Source organism: Anolis sagrei, chromosome 13 (genome assembly GCF_037176765.1).
Source record: "Anolis sagrei isolate rAnoSag1 chromosome 13, rAnoSag1.mat, whole genome shotgun sequence".
Taxonomy (NCBI): domain Eukaryota; kingdom Metazoa; phylum Chordata; class Lepidosauria; order Squamata; family Dactyloidae; genus Anolis; species Anolis sagrei.
Genome location: NC_090033.1, coordinates 8,323,495 through 8,342,356, shown reverse-complemented (window position 1 = coordinate 8,342,356; position 18,862 = coordinate 8,323,495). Strand labels below are relative to the sequence as shown.

The 18,862-nt window shown below is 46.1% G+C and overlaps 1 protein-coding gene across 8 annotated transcripts in view; it reads right to left on the bottom strand.

Annotated features, from left to right (window-relative positions):
* Window positions 1-12,966: 12,966 nt before the first annotated feature.
* The window catches only part of UBR4 (ubiquitin protein ligase E3 component n-recognin 4), a 178,840-nt gene continuing 172,944 nt past the window's right edge, over window positions 12,967-18,862 (bottom strand). For all 8 annotated transcript variants that reach the window (XM_060758814.2, XM_060758816.2, XM_067472723.1 and 5 more), the window contains 6 exons: window positions 17,521-17,646; window positions 16,459-16,653; window positions 14,999-15,223; window positions 14,593-14,683; window positions 14,327-14,489; window positions 12,967-13,286 (listed from right to left, as the gene is read on the bottom strand). In XM_060758814.2, coding sequence (XP_060614797.2) covers window positions 13,222-13,286; window positions 14,327-14,489; window positions 14,593-14,683; window positions 14,999-15,223; window positions 16,459-16,653; window positions 17,521-17,646 — 865 coding nt within the window. In that variant the 3' untranslated portion in view covers window positions 12,967-13,221. The remainder of the gene's footprint in view (window positions 13,287-14,326; window positions 14,490-14,592; window positions 14,684-14,998; window positions 15,224-16,458; window positions 16,654-17,520; window positions 17,647-18,862) is intronic.

The following is an 18,862-nucleotide window of genomic DNA, read 5'->3' as shown; positions in this document are numbered from 1 at the left end:
GCAACCCAGATGGCACTGCTTTGCCAAGACCAAAATGGCAGGCTGAGTCTGGTGTTTCAATGCTGAACCAAACCATAAACTATAAACCATAGCAAAAAACAGTGTAGATGCAATGTAAGTATCTACTGGTTTGTGGAAGCTTCCTATGATTATTATCATCTGTTGTGGTTCAGCCAGAAGCTGAAGATGAGGGGATTGTTCAGTTGGAGATTATGGGGAACGATAGGCTTTCCAGTGTGGGAAAGCCCATCATGGGTCTGTGTCTGGTCCGAGAGAAATGGCCTTAGAGCAGGGAGATTTATATATATATATAGAGAGAGAGTTTTTATACCCCGGTCTTCTCAACCTCTGAGGACGGACTCAGGCCGGCTAACAACATAAGATTCAACACAATAAGAAAAACAATATAAATCATTAATATAAAAACATTAAAATACAATTATACAATTCATAAGGTTACAGCAAACATCGGTTCGTCCAAAAGAATCACAAATTCATCGCCATCCGCCAAAAAGGTCAACAGTTATTGACTCAGTCATCACTCTGCGAATGCAGTATCCCAAAGCCATGTTTTTACCAGCTTTCTAAACGTCAGGAGGGAGGAGGCAGATCTAATCTCCATTGGAAGGGAGTTCCAAAGGCGAGGGGCCACCACCGAAAAGGCCCTGTCCCTCGTCCCCACCAAATGCGATTGCGAAGGCTGTGGGACCGAGAGCAAGGCCTCTCCAGAAGATCTTAACAACCTTGATGGTTCATAGGAGAGAATCTGTTCAGACAGGTAAATAGAGCCAGAGCCGTTTAGGGATTTATAGGTCAACACCAGGACTTTGAATTGTGCTTGGAAGCTGATTGGCAGCCAGTGGAGCTGGCGCAACAGAGGAGTCGTATGCTCCTTGTACACCGCTCCCGTTAGCAATCTGGCTGCCGCTCGTTGTACTAGTTGTAGCTTCCGGGCAGTCTTCAGAGGCAACCCCATGTAGAGAGCGTTGCAGTAGTCTAAACGGGATGTAACCAGAGCGTGGACCACCGTGGCCAAGTCAGACTTCCCAAGGTACGGGCGCAGCTGGCGCACAAGCTTTAGTTGTGCAAATGCTCCCCTGACCACCGCTGAAACCTGGGGTTCCAGGCTCAGCGATGAGTCCAGGATCATACCCAAACTGCGAACCTGCGTCTTCGGGGGGAGTGCGACCCCATCCAACACAGGCTGTAACCCTATGCCCTGCTCGGCCTTTCGACTGACCAGGAGGACCTCTGTCTTGTCTGGATTCAGTTTCAATCTGTTGTCCCTCATCCAGTCCGTTACAGCGGCCAAGCACCGGTTCAGGACTTGAACAGCCTCCTTGGTAGCAGGTGGAAAGGAGTAACAGAGTTGGACATCATCTGCGTACAGATGACACCGAACCCCCAACGGCTTCATGTATATGCGGATGATCTCTCCCAACGGCTTCATGTATATGTTAAACAACATAGGGGACAGCACTGAGCCCTGCGGGACCCCACAAGACAATGGCCGAGGAGTCGAGCAGGAGTCCCCTAGTGACACCTTCTGGGAGCGACCCTCGAGGAAGGACCGGAGCTACTGCAAAGCAGTACCCCCAAGGCTCATTCCCGCGAGGCGTCCCAGAAGGATACCGTGGTCAACGGTATCGAAGGCCGAAGAGAGCTCCAGCAGAACCAACAGGGACACACTCCCCCTGTCCAGTTCCCGGCGAAGATCATCCACCAAGGCTGTCTCAGTACCATGTCCCGACTTAAAGCCAGACTGCACTGAATCCAGATAATCAGTGTCTACCAAGAAATCCTGGACTTGCGAGGCCACCACACCTTCCAGGACTTTGCTCAAATAGGGGACATTGGAAACTGGCCAATAGTTGACGAATTGAGTGGGGTCCAGTGATGGTTTTTTCAACAGCGGTTTTATAACAGCTTGTTTTAGGCTGGCTGGAATGATGCCTTCCCGAAGGGAGGCATTAACCACCACCTTTACCCACTCTGCCAATCCCCCTCTGGCTTCCTTTACCAGCCAGGATGGGCAGGGGTCTAAGATACATGTGATTGGCCTCGCTTCCCCAAGAATCCTGTCGACTTGATGGAGATGGAGATGCTTTGGCACTGGAAGATAGGAAAGATCTTTCTCCTGGTCGTTCCTTGGCAACGAAAGATAAGGAGCCGGAAGGGAAAGATCTTTCCCCTGAGAAAGCACTCAATAGGAGTCTGAGACTCGATCTCTGGGAGGAGAGAGTCAGATTATGGAGGTCACAGAGACTCCGTGAGAAATCCTTGAAATAATAATAATAATAATAATAATAATAATTTATTTATGAAACAGACCAGATGTCAAAGGCATGACTTCATGGCTTGTGGGCATTAAATTAAAGTGTCGTTTACTGAAAGGGTCAGAACAGGCAACACTGCATTGCAGTGTACACTTTGGGTCTTGTCCTTTTTCCACATTCAAGTCTATGCCTAAAATCTTTAGGAAAGTCTTGTTCTCATGTTCATTGATTCGTGTTTTCGAAGACATTTCTATGTTCCTGGTTATGGGTTTATGTCACTTTGTTTCTGCCAGACATTATCATTTTGCCTCGTCCATTCGGCCCGCCCATTCTGTTCGATTTTATCGTGTGTTAACTTGCGTTATTTATTTTATTTTGCTGCTGTACCTATTTTATTCTTATGTAATTTTGTTGTATTTTATTTTGCTGTATTGTACTTTTGGGCTTGGCCTTTTGTTAGCCACCCCGAGTCCCCTTTGACTGATAAAGATTATTATTATTATTATTATTATTATTATTATTATTATTAATCTGCTATAGCACGTTTTGTGATAGTTTTGCAATGAATACCTTGTCATTGAGACCCAACCCTGCTATAGCACAATATATCCTGCTATTGCACATTTTGTGATAGTTTTGCAATGAATACCTCGTCCTTGAGTCCCAACCCTGCTATAGCACAATATATCCTGCTATTGCACATTTTGTGATAGTTTTGCAATCAATACCTCGTCCTTGAGTCCCAACCCTGCTATAGCACAATATATCCTGCTATTGCACATTTTGTGATAGTTTTACAATGAATACCTCGTCCTTGAGTCCCAACCCCGCTATAGCACAATATATCTGCTATTGCACATTTTGTGATAGTTTTGCAATCAATACCTCGTCCTTGAGTCCCAACCCTGCTATAGCAGAATATATCCTGCTATTGCACATTTTGTGATAGCTTTGCAATCAATACCTCGTCCTTGAGTCCCAACCCTGCTATAGCACAATATATCCTGCTATTGTACATTTTGTGATAGTTTTGCAATCAATACCTCGTCCTTGAGTCCCAACCCTGCTATAGCACAATATATCCTGCTATTGCACATTTTGTGATAGTTTTGCAATCAATACCTCGTCCTTGAGTCCCAACCCTGCTATAGCAGAATATATCCTGCTATTGCACATTTTGTGATAGTTTTGCAATGAATATCTCGTCCTTGAGTCCCAACCCTGCTATAGCACAATATATCCTGCTATTGCACATTTTGTGATAGTTTTACAATGAATACTTCGTCCTTGAGTCCCAAGCCTGCTATAGCACAATATATCTGCTATTGCACATTTTGTGATAGCTTTGCAATCAATACCTCGTCCTTGAGTCCCAACCCTGCTATAGCACAATATATATTGCTATTGCACATTTTGTGATAGTTTTGCAATGAATACCTCGTCTTTGAGTCCCAACCCTGCTATAGCACAATATATCCTGCTATTGCACATTTTGTGATAGTTTTGCAATGAATCTCCCATGATCGAGTCTCAACCCGGTAACAAGAAGCATTGAATAAAGCCGGAGACGCGTTGTCGGAGAGGAGCCGAGCCTTTCCCCTCCCTTGACCACAAAGGCTGGCACAAACAAAGCCTCGTTCACACGCTTCTGAAGGTAAATACAGGTGAGCAACACCTGTTTGGCCTCCCCTCCAGGGCTCTTTTCTGCCAGGCAAGCAGAATGGTGGAAGGAGCTGTTCTCACATCTCAAGGCGGGGAACTCGTTTGGCAAACGGAGCCAACATCAGCATCTTTCTAACCCAAAGCTGGGCAAACCTCAGAGGCTGTTTCCTCCTCAGTGTGTATCTAAAGTCATCTGCGGTCACAATGACCTCGAGGGTGTCCTCATCGCACTTGGGCACAAGCACCGGTTTCACAAGCCTTTCGGGTCAACACCACTTGATAGGGCTTGAGTTGTGGCCTTCCTTGAGGCTGAGAGAGTGCAACCAGCCCAGTGGGTGGCAAAAACAAAGCCTCTTCAAAACACAGATGGTTGGATGGCCATCTCTTGAGGATGCTTTGATTGTGCTCTTCCTGCATGAAGGTAGAAGGGGGTTAGAGTAGATAGAATCATAGAGTTGGAAGAGACCTCATGGGCCATCCAGTCCAACCCCCTGCTAAGAAGCAGAAATATTGCATTCAAATCACCCCTGACAGATGGCCATCCAGCCTCTGTTTAAAAGCTTCCAAAGAAGGAGCCTCCACCACACTCCGGGGCAGAGAGTTCCACTGCTGAACGGCTCTCACAGTCAGGAAGTTCTTCCTCACGTTCAGATGGAATCTCCTCTCTTGTAGTTTGAAGCCACTGCTCCATTGCATCCTAGTCTCCAGGGAAGCAGAAAACAAGCTTGCTCCCTCCTCCTTGTGGCTTCCTCTCACATATTTATACATGTCTATCATATCCCCTCTCAGCCTTCTCTTCTTCAGGCTAAACATGCCCAGCTCCTTAAGCTGCTCCTCATAGGGCTTGTTCTCCAGACCCTTGATCATTTTAGTAACCCTTCTCTGGACACATTCCAGCTTCTCAACATCTCTCTTCAATTGTGGTGCCCAGAATTGGACACAATATTCCAGGTGTGGTCTAACCAGAGCAGAATAGAGGGGTAGCATGACTTCCTTAGATCTAGACACTATGCTCCTATTAATGCAGGCCAAAATCCCATTGGCTTTTTTTGCCGCCACATCACATTGTTGGCTCATGTTTAACTTGTTGTCCATGAGGACTCCAAGATCTTTTTCACACGTACTGCTCTCGAGCCAGGCATCGTCCCCCATTCTGTATCTTTGCATTTCGTTTTTCCTACCAAAGTGGAGTATCTTGCATTTGTCACTGTTGAACTTCATTTTGTTAGTTTTGGCCAATCATCTCTCTAATCTGTCAAGATCGTTTTGAATTCTGCTCCTGTCCTCTGGACTATTGGCTATCCCTCCCAATTTGGTGTCGTCTGCAAACTTGATGATCCTGCCTTCTAGCCCTTCATCTAAGTCATTAATAAAGATGTTGAACAGGACGGAACCCTGCGGCACTCCACTTGTCACTTCTTTCCAAGATGAAGAGGAAGCATTAGTGAGCACCCTCTGGGTTCGTCCACTTAACCAATTCCAGATCCACCTCACCGTAGTTTTGCCTAGCCCACATTGGACTAGTTTCCTTGCCAGAAGGTCATGGGGGACCTTGTCAAAGAAGGCCTTCCTGAAATCCAGGTACGCTCCATCCACGGCATTCCCCGCATCTACCCAGCTTGTAACTCTATCGAAAAAAGAGATCCGATGAGTCTGGCATGACTTGTTTTTGATCAATCCATGTTGACTATTAGCGATGACTGCATTAGTTTCTAAGTGTTTGCAGACCACTTCCTTAACAATCTTTTCCAGAATCTTGCCTGGTATCGACGTAGATGGCCTATGCAATCTATTTGGATTTGAACCCAATGCCTCCTCTTTGAAATATCCGAAAAAATGCCTTCACGGCAAAAGGAATGAGTTTGCAATACGATTTTCCTTTTCTATATCGACTTGACGAGGCCCAGGACAGGGCTAGACTCAACATTGATCTCCATTAACGAACAAGCTCGCAAAACCTTCCATTCGAACTCTCGCCTTGACGACAGGAAGTGGCTTCTTCCCTCTGACTCTCCCGGTTTTCCACGAAACCACCCAGAAATCCCGGCCGGGCAGGTCTGTATGTGTGGGCCATAGGAAGACGAGGCCCAACAAGCCTGCAGAACGCTCCACAAAACGTGACCCAAAAAGATGCTTCCAGGCCTCGATACGGGCCAAGACACGCGGGACGAGGAGAGGCAGCCGCCTCGCTCTTTGGGAAAGTCGCCGCTTCGAAGTTGTGAAAGATCTCTTCCTTCTAGTTGTCGGCGGTGCGGCAAAAACCTCAAAAAGGCCACCTTGCAATCCCACACAAACCCTGTAAATACTAATTAAAGCCTCGCAACCCTGATTTTGTTTACAGCCCCGTTTTTTGAAGGACAAGCAATCCCCAAGTTACGAGCAAGGTTTGTTCTTAAGTTGAATTTGTTTGTAAGTCGAAATAGGTACATTTTTAAAGGGTAACTCCAGCTGTCCTTATGTACGTGTGGATGTATGTACAGGAAATACCATATGTGCAATTTTACAGAGACCACAATGAAGAAAAAATTCACAGAACCTTTGGAGAGCATAGTGCCCTGGTGCAGAAGATTTCACCTCACTTTCTCTCCTTGTGACAACTGGATTTTGGGAAATGTGACTTGTTGGGATGTAGGGAAATGATTTCCATCTTTCCTTCTTTTTCCCCCTTCTTTTTCCCCTTCCTTCCTTCCCTCCCTTTTTTCTTTCCTTCTCTCCTTCCTTCCCCCCTTTTTCTTTTCCTTCTCCTTTCTCTCCTTTCTTCTCTACCTCTTATCTTCTTTCACTCTTTGTTTCCAACTTTCTTTCTCTCTTTCCTTCTTTCTTCCCTTCCTTCCTTCCCTCTTTAATTTCCTTCTCTCCTTCCTTTCTACACTACCTCTTTCCTTCCTTCTTTCACTTTGCTTCCATCTTTCCTTCTTTCTTTCCCTCTTTCTTTCTTTCCCCTCTCCTTTTTCTTCTCTCCTTCCTTCCTTCGCTACCTTTCCTTCCTTCCTTTTTTCTTTTCCTTCTCCTTTCTTCCTTCTCTACCTCTTTCCTTCCTTCCTTCACTTTTTGCTTTCACCCTTCCTTTTCACTTTCCTTCTTTCCTTCCCTATTTTTGCTGCCTCTTTCCTTCGCTCCATTTTTTCTTTTCTTCTCTCCTTCCTTCGCTACCTCCTTCCTTTCCCCTTTTCTTTTCCTTCTCCTTTCTCTCCTTTCTTCCTTCTCTACCTCTTTCCTTCCTTCTTTTGCTCTTTGCTTCCATCTTTCATTCTCTTTCCCTCTTTCTTTCTCTTTCTTTCTCCCCTTCCTTCCCTCCCTTTTTCTTTCCTTCTCTGCTTCCATTGCTACCTCTTTCCTTCCTTCCCCCTTTTTCTTTTCCTTCTCCTTTCTCTCCTTTCTTCCTTCTCTACCTCTTTCCTTCCTTCCTTCACTTTTTGCTTTCACCCTCCTTCTCACTTTCCTTCTTTCCTTCCCTATTTTTGCTGCCTCTTTCCTTCGCTCCATTTTTTCTTTTCTTCTCTCCTTCCTTCGCTACCTCCTTCCTTTCCCCTTTTCTTTTCCTTCTCCTTTCTCTCCTTTCTTCCTTCTCTACCTCTTTCCTTCCTTCTTTTGCTCTTTGCTTCCATCTTTCATTCTCTTTCCCTCTTTCTTTCTCCCCTTCCTTCCCTCCCTTTTTCTTTCCTTCTCTCTTTGCTTCCATTGCTACCTCTTTCCTTCCTTCCCCTTTTCTTTTCCTTCTCCTTTCTCTCCTTTCTTCCTTCTCTAACTCTTTCCTTCTTTCACTCTTTGCCTCCATCTTTCCTTTTCTCTTTCCTTCTTTCTTTCCCTCTTTCTTTCTCCTCTTCCTTCCCTTTTTTCCTGTATCGTCATTTAGCTTTTTGTCATGTAGCTTTTGGGGTTTTTAAGTAATTTCCACTGTTTTTTTGGGGGGGGGGGGGGTTATGAGTGATGGTCACTTGTTGGTCTATTAGGGGTATAGTGTCCAAATTTTGTGTCAATTCATCCAACGTTTTTTGAGTTATGTTAATCCCACAAACGAACATTACCTTTTTATTTATATAGATGGTCACTCGTCGGCCTAAGAGGTGTCTTGTGTCCAAATTTGGTCTCAATTCTTCCAGTGGTTTTTGAGTTATGTTAATCCCACAAACAAACATTACATTTTTATGTATATAGTTATTATCATCAGAATGTTCTTAAGTTGAATCTGTATGTAAGTCAGAGCAGGGATAAAGGTTCAGCCGAGACCCCTTTCCCCCATGATAATAACTCCTCCAGGATGGGATTTCCCTTCCGAGGGGGAGATACATCTCACTTCTTGTTGTCTTGGCCTTGTTCTTAACTAGGACTCGTTAAGTTGGATGTTTGTATCGCGAGGAATGCCAAATTCGGACAGAGGAGAGGCCTCCATGAGGCTCGTTGTTCAATGCCATTCCTTGGCCTTTTTCAAGAAAGGAGCCGCAAGGTCTAGGCTGATTTGTCACCAAGTCAAAGGCAACGTTTGCCAGGATTGCAGAATACGGCAGCCCTGGCATCCAGATGGCCCAAAAGACAAAGAGGGAGAAAATCACGAGAAAAACAAGCCAACTCCGTAGTTTGTCCCTTGCGGTTTCAATGGGAAGATGTGTGCCGAAAGCAACCATGTTTCTATTAAGACTCCTGGGTTAAGCTTGGAAATCTCCGCAGTCGAGACCAACAGAACCAAAGCAGAACTATGCCCGACTCCGGGTATCAGCTCGTGAAGGTACGCGTCTTTTAGATCTAGTGTCAGGCTCCTGAATCAGGAGGGCCTCGTGTGGAAGAAAGAAAGCCATATGCTTTGCCAAGCCACATCAAAGGACATTTCAGGAGGCGAGGGATGCTCCAGGCCCTCACGTTTCAGCCCGGCTCCAAGTTCCTGGAAGAAGGAGAACATCCTCAGGCACAAGAACAAGGGTTACGGGAGAGCAAAAAGGACCCATGTGCAGTAGTTAGGCCTCAAAGCCATGGGTTGGAAGAGCCGTGTGGATTCCTCTGGTGAAGTCAGATCAATGCCACATGTGGAAGATGGGTGTCAGGGACTGAAGGGAGCCAGCGTAGATAGGTAGGCCTTGGTCTTCAGAACGAGGCCTTGGTCTTCAGAACGAGGTGGGAATTGCCCAAAGGATAGGACTTCGCATACGGCTCAAAAGAGATTTCACTTCAACTCTGCCTATCCTCATTCCTCCGCTTTGATTCTGGAAATCTCTCCCCAATCCACTTGTCTTCCCAGCTCTTTCCTTTCCCATCAATCTCTCCACACTCTCCTTTCCTTCCTTTCCTTTCTCTTCAATCTCCACAATCCTCTTCTCTCCTACCTTTTCTTTCCACTCACTCTCTGGAATGGTATTCTCTCCTCCTACCTTTCCTTTCCCTTCAGTCTCTACACAATCCTCTTCTCCATATCTTTCCCTTCCCTTCAAACTTTCCACAATTCTCTTCTTCTACCTTTCCTTTCAATCTCTCCACTAACCTCTTCTCTCCTACCTTTAAACTCTCCACAATCCTCTTCTCTACCTTTCCTTTCTTTTCAATCTCTTCACTAATAACCTCTACCTTACCTTTCCCTTCAATCTCTCCTCAATCCTCTTCTCTACCTTTCCTTTCAATCTCTCCACAATCCTCTTCTCTCCTACCTTTCCTTTCCCTTAATCTCTCCACAATCCTCTTCTCTCCTACCTTTCCTTTCCCTTAATCTCTCCACAATCCTCTTCTCTCCTACCTTTTCTTTCCCTTCAATCTCTCCTACCTTTCCTTTCCTTTCAATCTCTCCACAATCCTTTTCTCTCTTGCCTTTCCTATCTCTTGTCTCTCCACAATCCTCTTCTCTCCTACATTTAATCTCTCCACAATCCTCTTCTATCCTACCTTTCCTTTCCCTTCAATCTCTCCTCAATGCTCTTCTCTCCTACCTTTCCTTTCAATCTCTCCACAATCCTCTTCTCTCCTACCTTTCCTTTCCCTTAATCTCTCCACAATCCTCTTCTCTCCTACCTTTAATCTCTCTACAATCCTCTTCTATCCTACCTTTCCTTTCCCTTCAATCTCTCCACAATCCTCTACTATCCTACCTTTCCCTTCCCTTCATCTCTCCATTAACCTCTTCTCTCCTATCTTTCCTATCCCATGTCTCTCCACAGTCCTCTTCTCTCCTACCTTTCATTTCTCTCTGTAATCCTAATCTCTGTCCATGTTTTTCCTTTCTGCTCAATCTCTCCACAATCCTCTTCTCTCCTTTCCCCCCATTCAATCTCTTGCAATCCTAATCTCTCCCCCATCTCTTGCTTTTCCCTGCAATCCCCTTCCCTCCGTTTCCCTTCAATCTCCCTACAGTCCTCGTCTTCCTTTCCCTTTCCTTCAATCTCTCCACAACCCTCTTGCCCCCAATATCTTTCCTTTCCTCCTAATCTCCCTGCAATTCCTTTCCTTCAACCCAGGGCAGGTAATCGCTTGCCTGGAAAGCGTTCTGGACTATAACTACCACCATCCACAGCTGTCCTAACCCAAAACTATCTGGCGGGTGACCTATTCTTGTCGCCTGGGGCCTCCTTCGTGCTTGACGTCGCTCCATAAAACATGAACAAAGGCTGCTGACGGCAGAAGAAAAGTATAAGGGAGTGTAAGAGGTTCAAAGCGACCTCCTCCAGCCAAGATGAAGTCACTTTGGCGGCCTTCCTACTACACCGTATCGTAATCCCAAACATACAAGACGGGCCAGATTCTGCAGGAGATTTCTTATCAGGTTCAAGGAACCTCCCAAGGGAGCAGCCGGGCATCAAGGAAGGGCACCTCCGCCTCTCTCTAATCGGTCCGCGCCCAAAGCGGCCCCATTACGAGACCTGGCATCTCCCAAACCCGAAAGCCCGGGTCCTATTTGGAAAACACACCCGTCAAGCTCTGTACTATTCCGCTCGCCCTTGCCAAGCGGAGGACTCCCGTTGAAGCCAACTAGGCCGGAGAGGAGAGAGACAAACAAAGTATTGTGAGTGCCGGGAAAGTAGGTCGACGTGGGGCACAAAACAAAACAAAGGGCTCCGGAGGGTGTTCCTTGCCAAGGAGAGGGGCTCGAAGGAGACGTGACGCCAAGGAAAGCGCTCACCTGGGGAAATGTGAATACATATCGTATTTAAGGAGATGCCGTGTGGCGATCAATGGCTAACTCTGAGTATTAGAGACAACCAGAACATGCAACGTTGATACCGGCCAATCCTTCATTGGCGGCCTGTGTCATACTGGTTTGAGACCAAATACCAACTCAATACTGCAAAGGAAGCAAAGACAAGAAAACATGGAGAGGAAAACTCCATTATTGGAATTATATACTTAAGACTTTCCTTCGCACTTGGGGTAAGATGAACAATGCAAAACGAGGAAAGCAACACATCAATTTCGGGCCTGTTTTGAAATGTGCCGTTTCTGCCTTGAAAGTGTTTCCTGTTTCATTGCACGGCCCTGACTTTGAAAGAAGTTGGCCTGACTTTGGAAGCACTCTTTGGATTCTTACGGATGTGGAAGCCCACAAGTCAATCATAATCTTGACTCTTAGCAGCAAACACAACTTGTTCCCCTCCCACGTCATTAATTCTGTGCAATAGTGGAGACCTCATGGATGCTTATCTCCACATTTTGATTCAACTCACCCAGAGGAGAGCTTCTCCATCTTGGGCCTGTTCTGAGCCAAGCAAGGAGTGCATTACACTATGTAACCTTTCAAAAATGTTCTCTTCCTGATTTGAAAGCTTTATTTCTTATTTAACTGTGTGCCTCTCGCTTTGAAAGAAGTTAGCCTGTCTTTGGAAGCACTCTTATGAATGTGGAAGCCTGCAAGTCTTTGGGATCTTGACTTTCATAATCTTGGCTCTAGCAGCAAAGACGACTTGTTCCCCTACCACGTCATTAATTCCGTGCAGTTGTGGAGACCTCATGGATGCTTATCTCCACATTTTGATTCAACCCACCCAAAGGACAGCTTCTCCATCTTGGGGCTGTTCTGAGCCAAGCAAGGAGTGCATTACACTATGTAACCTTTCAAAAATGTTCTCTTCCTGGTTTGAAAGCATTATTTCCTATTTAATGGTGTCCCCCTCGCTTTGAAAGAAGTTGGCCTGTCTTTGGAAGCACTCTTACGAATGTGGAAGCCTGCAAGTCTTTGGGATATTGACTTTCATAATCTTGGCTCTAGCAGCAAAGACCACTTGTTCCCCTCCCACGTCATTAATTCCGTGCAGTTGTGGAGACCTCATGGATGCTTATCTCCACATTTTGATTCAACCCACCCAAAGGACAGCTTCTCCATCTTGGGCCTGTTCTGAGCCAAGCAAGGAGTGCATTACACTATGTAACCTTTCAAAAATGTTCTCTTCCTGGTTTGAAAGCATTATTTCCTATTTAATGGTGTCCCCCTCGCTTTGAAAGAAGTTGGCCTGTCTTTGGAAGCACTCTTACGAATGTGGAAGCCTGCAAGTCTTTGGGATCTTGACTTTCATAATCTTGGCTCTAGCAGCAAAGACGACTTGTTCCCCTCCCACGTCATTAATTCCGTGCAGTTGTGGAGACCTCATGGATGCTTATCTCCACATTTTGATTCAACCCACCCAAAGGACAGCTTCTCCATCTTGGGGCTGTTCTGAGCCAAGCAAGGAGTGCATTACACTATGTAACCTTTCAAAAATGTTCTCTTCCTGGTTTGAAAGCATTATTTCCTATTTAATGGTGTCCCCCTCGCTTTGAAAGAAGTTGGCCTGTCTTTGGAAGCACTCTTACGAATATGGAAGCCTGCAAGTCTTTGGGATATTGACTTTCATAATCTTGGCTCTAGCAGCAAAGAACACTTGTTCCCCTACCATGTCATTAATGCTGTGCAGTCGTGGAGACCTCATGGATGCTTATCTCCACGTTTTGATTCAACCCACCCAGAGGAGAGCTTCTCCAACTTGGCCCTGTTTTGAGCCAAGCAAGGAGCGCATTATGAATCTCGGAATGAACAAGAATCGTACCAACCTCCTCCTGAACTGGTCGCAAAACTCTGTTGTTTCCATTGTATTTAACTTATTTATTGACAGGGAAAATGGCCACACGGGAAAACAGGGCAGTCAACCTGGCTCTGGGGTGGGAGGGGTGGGCTGAGACTCCAGAGAGGAGGGAAGCCCAACGTCAAGAACTCGGAAGGGGAGAAGAAGGGGGAAAGGAAGGAAGGGAGGAAGAAAGTAACAGCAACGCTCGCTCCTCAGCAGGAGACAGAAGGAGTCAGATGGGAACGAAGCTTGTCTCAGGTCTCTCCGGCTCAAGGGATGGAGTTGAAGAGGTCCCTGAGGAAGCCCTCGGGGTCACTGATGTCCGACAGCAGACCTGAAAGGAGAGGAGAAGAAGGCGGCTCAGTCGGGCCTGGAAGTATGGTCGGAAAGCCCCTTCCTTTGCTTCCCAGATGGAAGGCCTTCCGCTCGTCCCCAACAGGGAGAACAGAGCCGCCTGCATCACGTTATGCTCCAAATGTCTTGCAAAATAACATGTTCTTCTTTACATCTTTCAAAGAAAATTATAGTCAAAGCTAGCCTTGAATAATGTGATGGACCAGTAAAGAAAACCAGCCATAAGGAAAAGGAAAGAGGAGGAGAAGGGAACAAGGGGGAGGAGAAGAAGGAGAAGAGGAAGCGGAAGGGGAAGGAAAAAATGGAGAAAAGGAGGGGAGGAGGAGGAGAAGGAGAAAATGGAGGAGGAGGAGAAAGAAAAGATAAGGAGAAAAAGAAGAAGAAAGAGAAGGAGGAAGAGGAGGAGGAGAAAATGGGAGGAAGAGAAAGAAAAGGAGAAGAAAGAGAAGAAGAAAGAGTAGGAGGAGGAGAGAATTAGAAGAATGAGAAGGAAAATGAGAAGGAAGAGAAGGAGGAGGAGGAGAATGAAGAGAAGGAGAAGGGGAAGGAGGAAAAGGAGAAGGAGGAGAAAAATGAGAATAGGAAGAAGAAGGAGAAAAAGAAGGAGAAGGAGAAAAGGAGGAGAGGAGGAGGGGGAGGAGAAATTGGAGGAGGAGAAGAAAGAAAAGGAGAAGAAGAAAGAGAAGAAGAAAGAGAAGGAAAATGAGAAGGAAGAGAAGGAGGACGAGGAGAAGAGAAGAACGAAGAGAAGGAGAAGGGGAAGGAGGAAAAGGAGAAGGAGGAGAAAGAGAAGGAGAAGAAAAATGAGAAGGGGAAGGAGAAAGAGAAGAAGGAGAAGAGGAGGAGGAGAAAAAATGAGAAGGGGAAGAAGAAAGAGAAGAAGAGGAGGAGACGTAGGAAAAGAGGAGGAGAAAAATGGGAAGGAGAAAGAGAAGAAGGAGAAAGAAAGAAGAGGAGGAGGAGAAGGAGAAGGGGAGGAGCAACAGCAGCAACCGCTGGAAGGAGCCTATCCTCACTCACCGGCCACGTCCAGAAATTCGGAGAAGGTCTCGACGGGCATGAACTCCTCCTGGAAGGTCTTGAGGGCCTTGTCGGCCGCCTCGTGGATGGGCATGTCGCTGTGGCGGATGTACTCGGCCAGCGAGTAGGACCAGCCCCCCTCCGTGTTGCTCGTAGGCACCTTCTGGAAGGAGAAGCGTCTTGGGGATCAGGGCCCGCTGGGAAGCGTTGGCTACGAGGGCTAAGAGGAATCCCCTCTTCCTCCCTGAATCCCCCTGCGCACTTACTTTGAACATGTTGTAGATGAGGTCCACCAGGGCCCAGAAGAGGAGGCCGGAGCGGTAGGCCGAGTAGTCCTTCACCGCTTTATCGGTCAGCCTGGAAGAAGAGGGGGGAGAGATGGAAAATTGAGCCTCGCAGGGTGCTGTTAATGGCTTCCTTTTGCTGCTGATGAATAGCCGGAGGGCAAGGACCACCCCCAGGAGGACATCAATAATCCAGAGGGAAAAAGAGAGGAACCAGCCAAGAACGCATCAGAAGAGAAGAAAGCTGGTTTCCAGGCCTGAGTGGAGATTCGAACCCCGAACTTGCATTCCACAAACTCTCTGTGACCCCCGTTTTCGTGGTCCTAGAGCCCCCAGAGCCTCTTCCCAACTCTCTTGTCTTGGACCCTCTGAGGAAGAGCGGGCCCACCTGCTGGCTCCGGCCGGGGAAGCCACCCTGGCCTGGGCAACCACCAGTAGGCGTTTGAGGACGTCGATGCGGATGGCCTTCCACCGCTCGGGCGGGAGGACGTGGAGGGCCAGGAGGGTGTGGTAGTGGGGGCCGTCCACCTCAAAGGCACTCTCCACCCACTTCTCCTTCGGCTGCTCCAGGAAGCTCTGCAGGCTCTTCTCTTCGCGGGAGGTGGCACGCGTCCTGCAAGAGCCAAGGCAAGACAGGGAAAAAACGTTGGTCAAAAATATTAAGAATTAACTGGGTATCTTTGATTACAAAAGTGGGAGTCAAGCACTGAAAGAGTGAGTAGGCCAAAGCCTGTTAATCAGTGGGCCAAAGATAGTGTTGTCCTGAGGAGTGTGAGGTAAACCTCAGTGTGAGAGAAGCCTTGTGTGAAAAAGCTCCAGTGTGAGAGAAACCTCATGTGAGAAGGCTCCAGTGTGAGAGAAGCTTCGTGTGAAAAAGCTCCATGGTGAGAAGCTTCGTGTGAAAAAGCTCCATGGTGAGAAGCCTCATGTGAGAAAGCTCCATTGCAAGAGAAGCCTCGTGTGAGAAAGCTCCATTGCAAGAGAAGCCTCGTGTGAGAAAGCTCCAGTGTGAGAGAAGTCTCGTGTGAGAAGGCTCCAGTGTGAGAGAAACCTCATGTGAGAAAGCTCCATTGCGAGAGAAGCCTCATGTGAGAAAACTCCAGTATGTGAGAAGCCTCATGTGAGAAAGCGCCAGTGTGAGAGAAGCCTCATGTGAGAAGGCTCCAGTGTGAGAGAAGCCTTGTGTGAGACGGCTCCAGGGTGAGAGAAGCCTCATGTGAAAAACCTCCAGTGTGAGAGAAGCCTCGTGTGAGAAAGCTCCAGTATGTGAGAATCCTCATGTGAGAAAGCTCCAGCGTGAGAGAAGCCTCATGTGAGAAACCTCCAGTGTGAGAGAAGCCTCATGTGAGAAGACTCCAGGGTGAGAGAAGCCTTGTGTGAGAAAGCTCCAGTGTGAGATGGCTCCAGGGTGAGAGAAGCCTCATGTGAGAAACCTCCAGTGTGAGAGAAGCCTCACGTGAGAAGACTCCAGGGTGAGAGAAGCCTTGTGTGAGAAAGCTCCAGTGTGAGAAAAGCGTCGTGTGAGACGGCTCCAGGGTGAGAGAAGCCTCATGTGAGAAGCCTCCAGTGTGAGAGAAGCCTCATGTGAGAAAGCTCCAGTGTGAGAGAAGCCTCATGTGAGAAAGCTCCAGTGTGAGAGAAGCCTCGTGTGAGAAGGCTCCAGTGTGAAGGCTGCTGCGTGTAAAGCTACTGTGTATTTGTTTAACCCACTCCTGGAAGAATTACACACAAGTAACTCCAGCCACACACACGCTCGCACACACACAAGTAGCGCCATCCATCCATATATATATGGTTCCTCCACACAACTGCTACATTGTGATAAAGTAAAGAGTGTGTGATACTGACGTGTTGAGGACGTAAAGCACGGTGTGGATGATGTAGGGGATGAGGTGGATGTTGCTCTCCCGCCCGCCGCCCCCGGTGTCCACGCTGAAGGACTGCTCCATGGCGAAGCGGAGGAAGAGCAGCTTGGTGTCGTGGATGTTGAGCTGGTAGGTGGGCTCCCGCTGCCCGGTGCATTCCTGCAGGTAGGTGTTGTGCCTAAAGATAGAGGGAAATCAGGGGAGTCACATACACACTGCTTTTATTGCCAGCACGGGCAAACTTCGGCCCTCCGGGTGTTTTGGACACCAACTCCCACAATTCCTAACAGCCTACCGGCTGTTAGGAATTGTGGGAGTTGAAGTCCAAAACATCCGGAGGGCCAAAGTTTGCCCACGGCTGCTACAAACCCAAAGAAACAGCAGCTAGTTGTGGTGTCATCTACGTCCCGCATTACACTATGAATATGACATCTACGAACCGCATTACACTATGAATATGTCATCTACGTACCAGATTACACTATGTAACACAATTTGTGTTCCTGGGTTATCAATGTCATTTCCTAATGGGGTCGATCATAAAAACATAGGGGAAGTTTGTGAAATTTCAAATGCTTTGCTTTGGCAGGAAGGACATTATCCCGCTCTAGCGTATTTTGCTCCAGTTTTTCGATGACGGTGTAGACTCGAGATAGTTTGTTATGATATTTACTTTATCTCTCAAAGCGGCTTCTCTCCCATCCCAAAGAGCTGATGGCAACACACGACATCTTCCGGTCGCCAAAGCTCTCCTCTGGGTGGGATGGATCAAAATAAGTGAAGATAAGCCAACATGACAAGTCCACAATTGCATGGAATTAATGACGTGGTAGGGGAACAAGCCGTGTTTGCTGCAAGAGTGAGATTAGGAAAGTCAAGATCCAAAAGTCTGCTCTTGACCGCCATGTTTGTCAGCATTCCAAAGACAGGCCAACGGCTTCGATCTTTCCGAGTATCACAGAATACTATACGGGAATAGGATCTGATAACAAGAGGGGGAATATAGCAGTGGAGTCGATGGTGCCCGGGAAGGCCGCGGACTCACCTGGCTAAGCAGGTAGCGAAGGCTGACTCCGGGACGTGGGGGCCCCAAACGGGCAGGAGGCCATTGCACTTGGTGTTGGCGTTCTGCAAGGCCGCGCTCTCCCACTCCTCACGACCACGAGCCAATCTGCAAAAAGGGGGGGAAATAGGGCCACATCCACCCGTCAACGGGACCCCCCACAACGGCAATCCCTCAACCCACTTCTGCATCCAAAAAAGAGTAATAATAATAACAATAAAAAAATTATTTATACCCCACCCTTTGAAACCAGTCTTTGGGCCGCCACTTCGGACACAAACGAGCATTTTAGAAATTGCACAAACCGGCATTTATTTATTTATTTATGGCATTTCTATGCCACCCTTTTCACCCCGAAGGGGACCCAGAGCGGCTTACAAGATATATTTTCATACAATATATTATATTATTAGCATAGTACAATAACAGTATTATATATTACTATATTGCACTATACCATTATATTGTAATATTATTAGTAATATTACATGTAATGTAAATATATAATTATAATATTGTATTAGTATTACTAGTATTATATTGTATTACATTATAATTTATAAACATTATATGTAAATACAAGATACTATATTATATTATTAGTAAAGACAAGATGGAACTGTCTTCTGCAGTTTATTTATTTATTATTTATTTACGACACTTATATGCTGCCATTCTCACCCCGAAGGGGACCAAGAGCAGCTTACAAGATATATAAATAAATAAATAGATATATAAATAAATACATACAATAAGTTATATTATTAGCATAGCACAATATCAGTATTATTTATTTATTTACGAGATTTATATGGCGCCCTTCTCGCCTCGAAGGCGACTCAGAACGGCTTATAAGTAAAAAGTAAGTACAATATATTATATTATTACCATAGCACAATATTAATATTATTTATTGCATTATACTGTAATATTAGTAATATTACATTTAATATAAAATATATAATTATAATATATTATTATTATTAGTAGCATTATATTGTATTACATTATATAAAACTATTATATATTATTACTAGCCATCCCCTGCCACACGTTGCTGTGGCCCATTCTGTGTATATGTATTTTGTGTGTATATATATGTGTTTGCATATATATGTGGTTTTGCGCCGGGATTGTAATGTATTTTTTGCTTTTTTTTTTGGCTTTTTAAGTCCCTTCTGCTGCATTTTCCAGTGTTTTTATGAATGATGGTCACTTGTTGGCCTGATCGGTGTCTTGATTCCAAATTTGGTGTCAATTCATCCAGTGGTTTTGAGTTATGTTAATCCCACAAACATTACATTTTTATTTACATAGATATTGT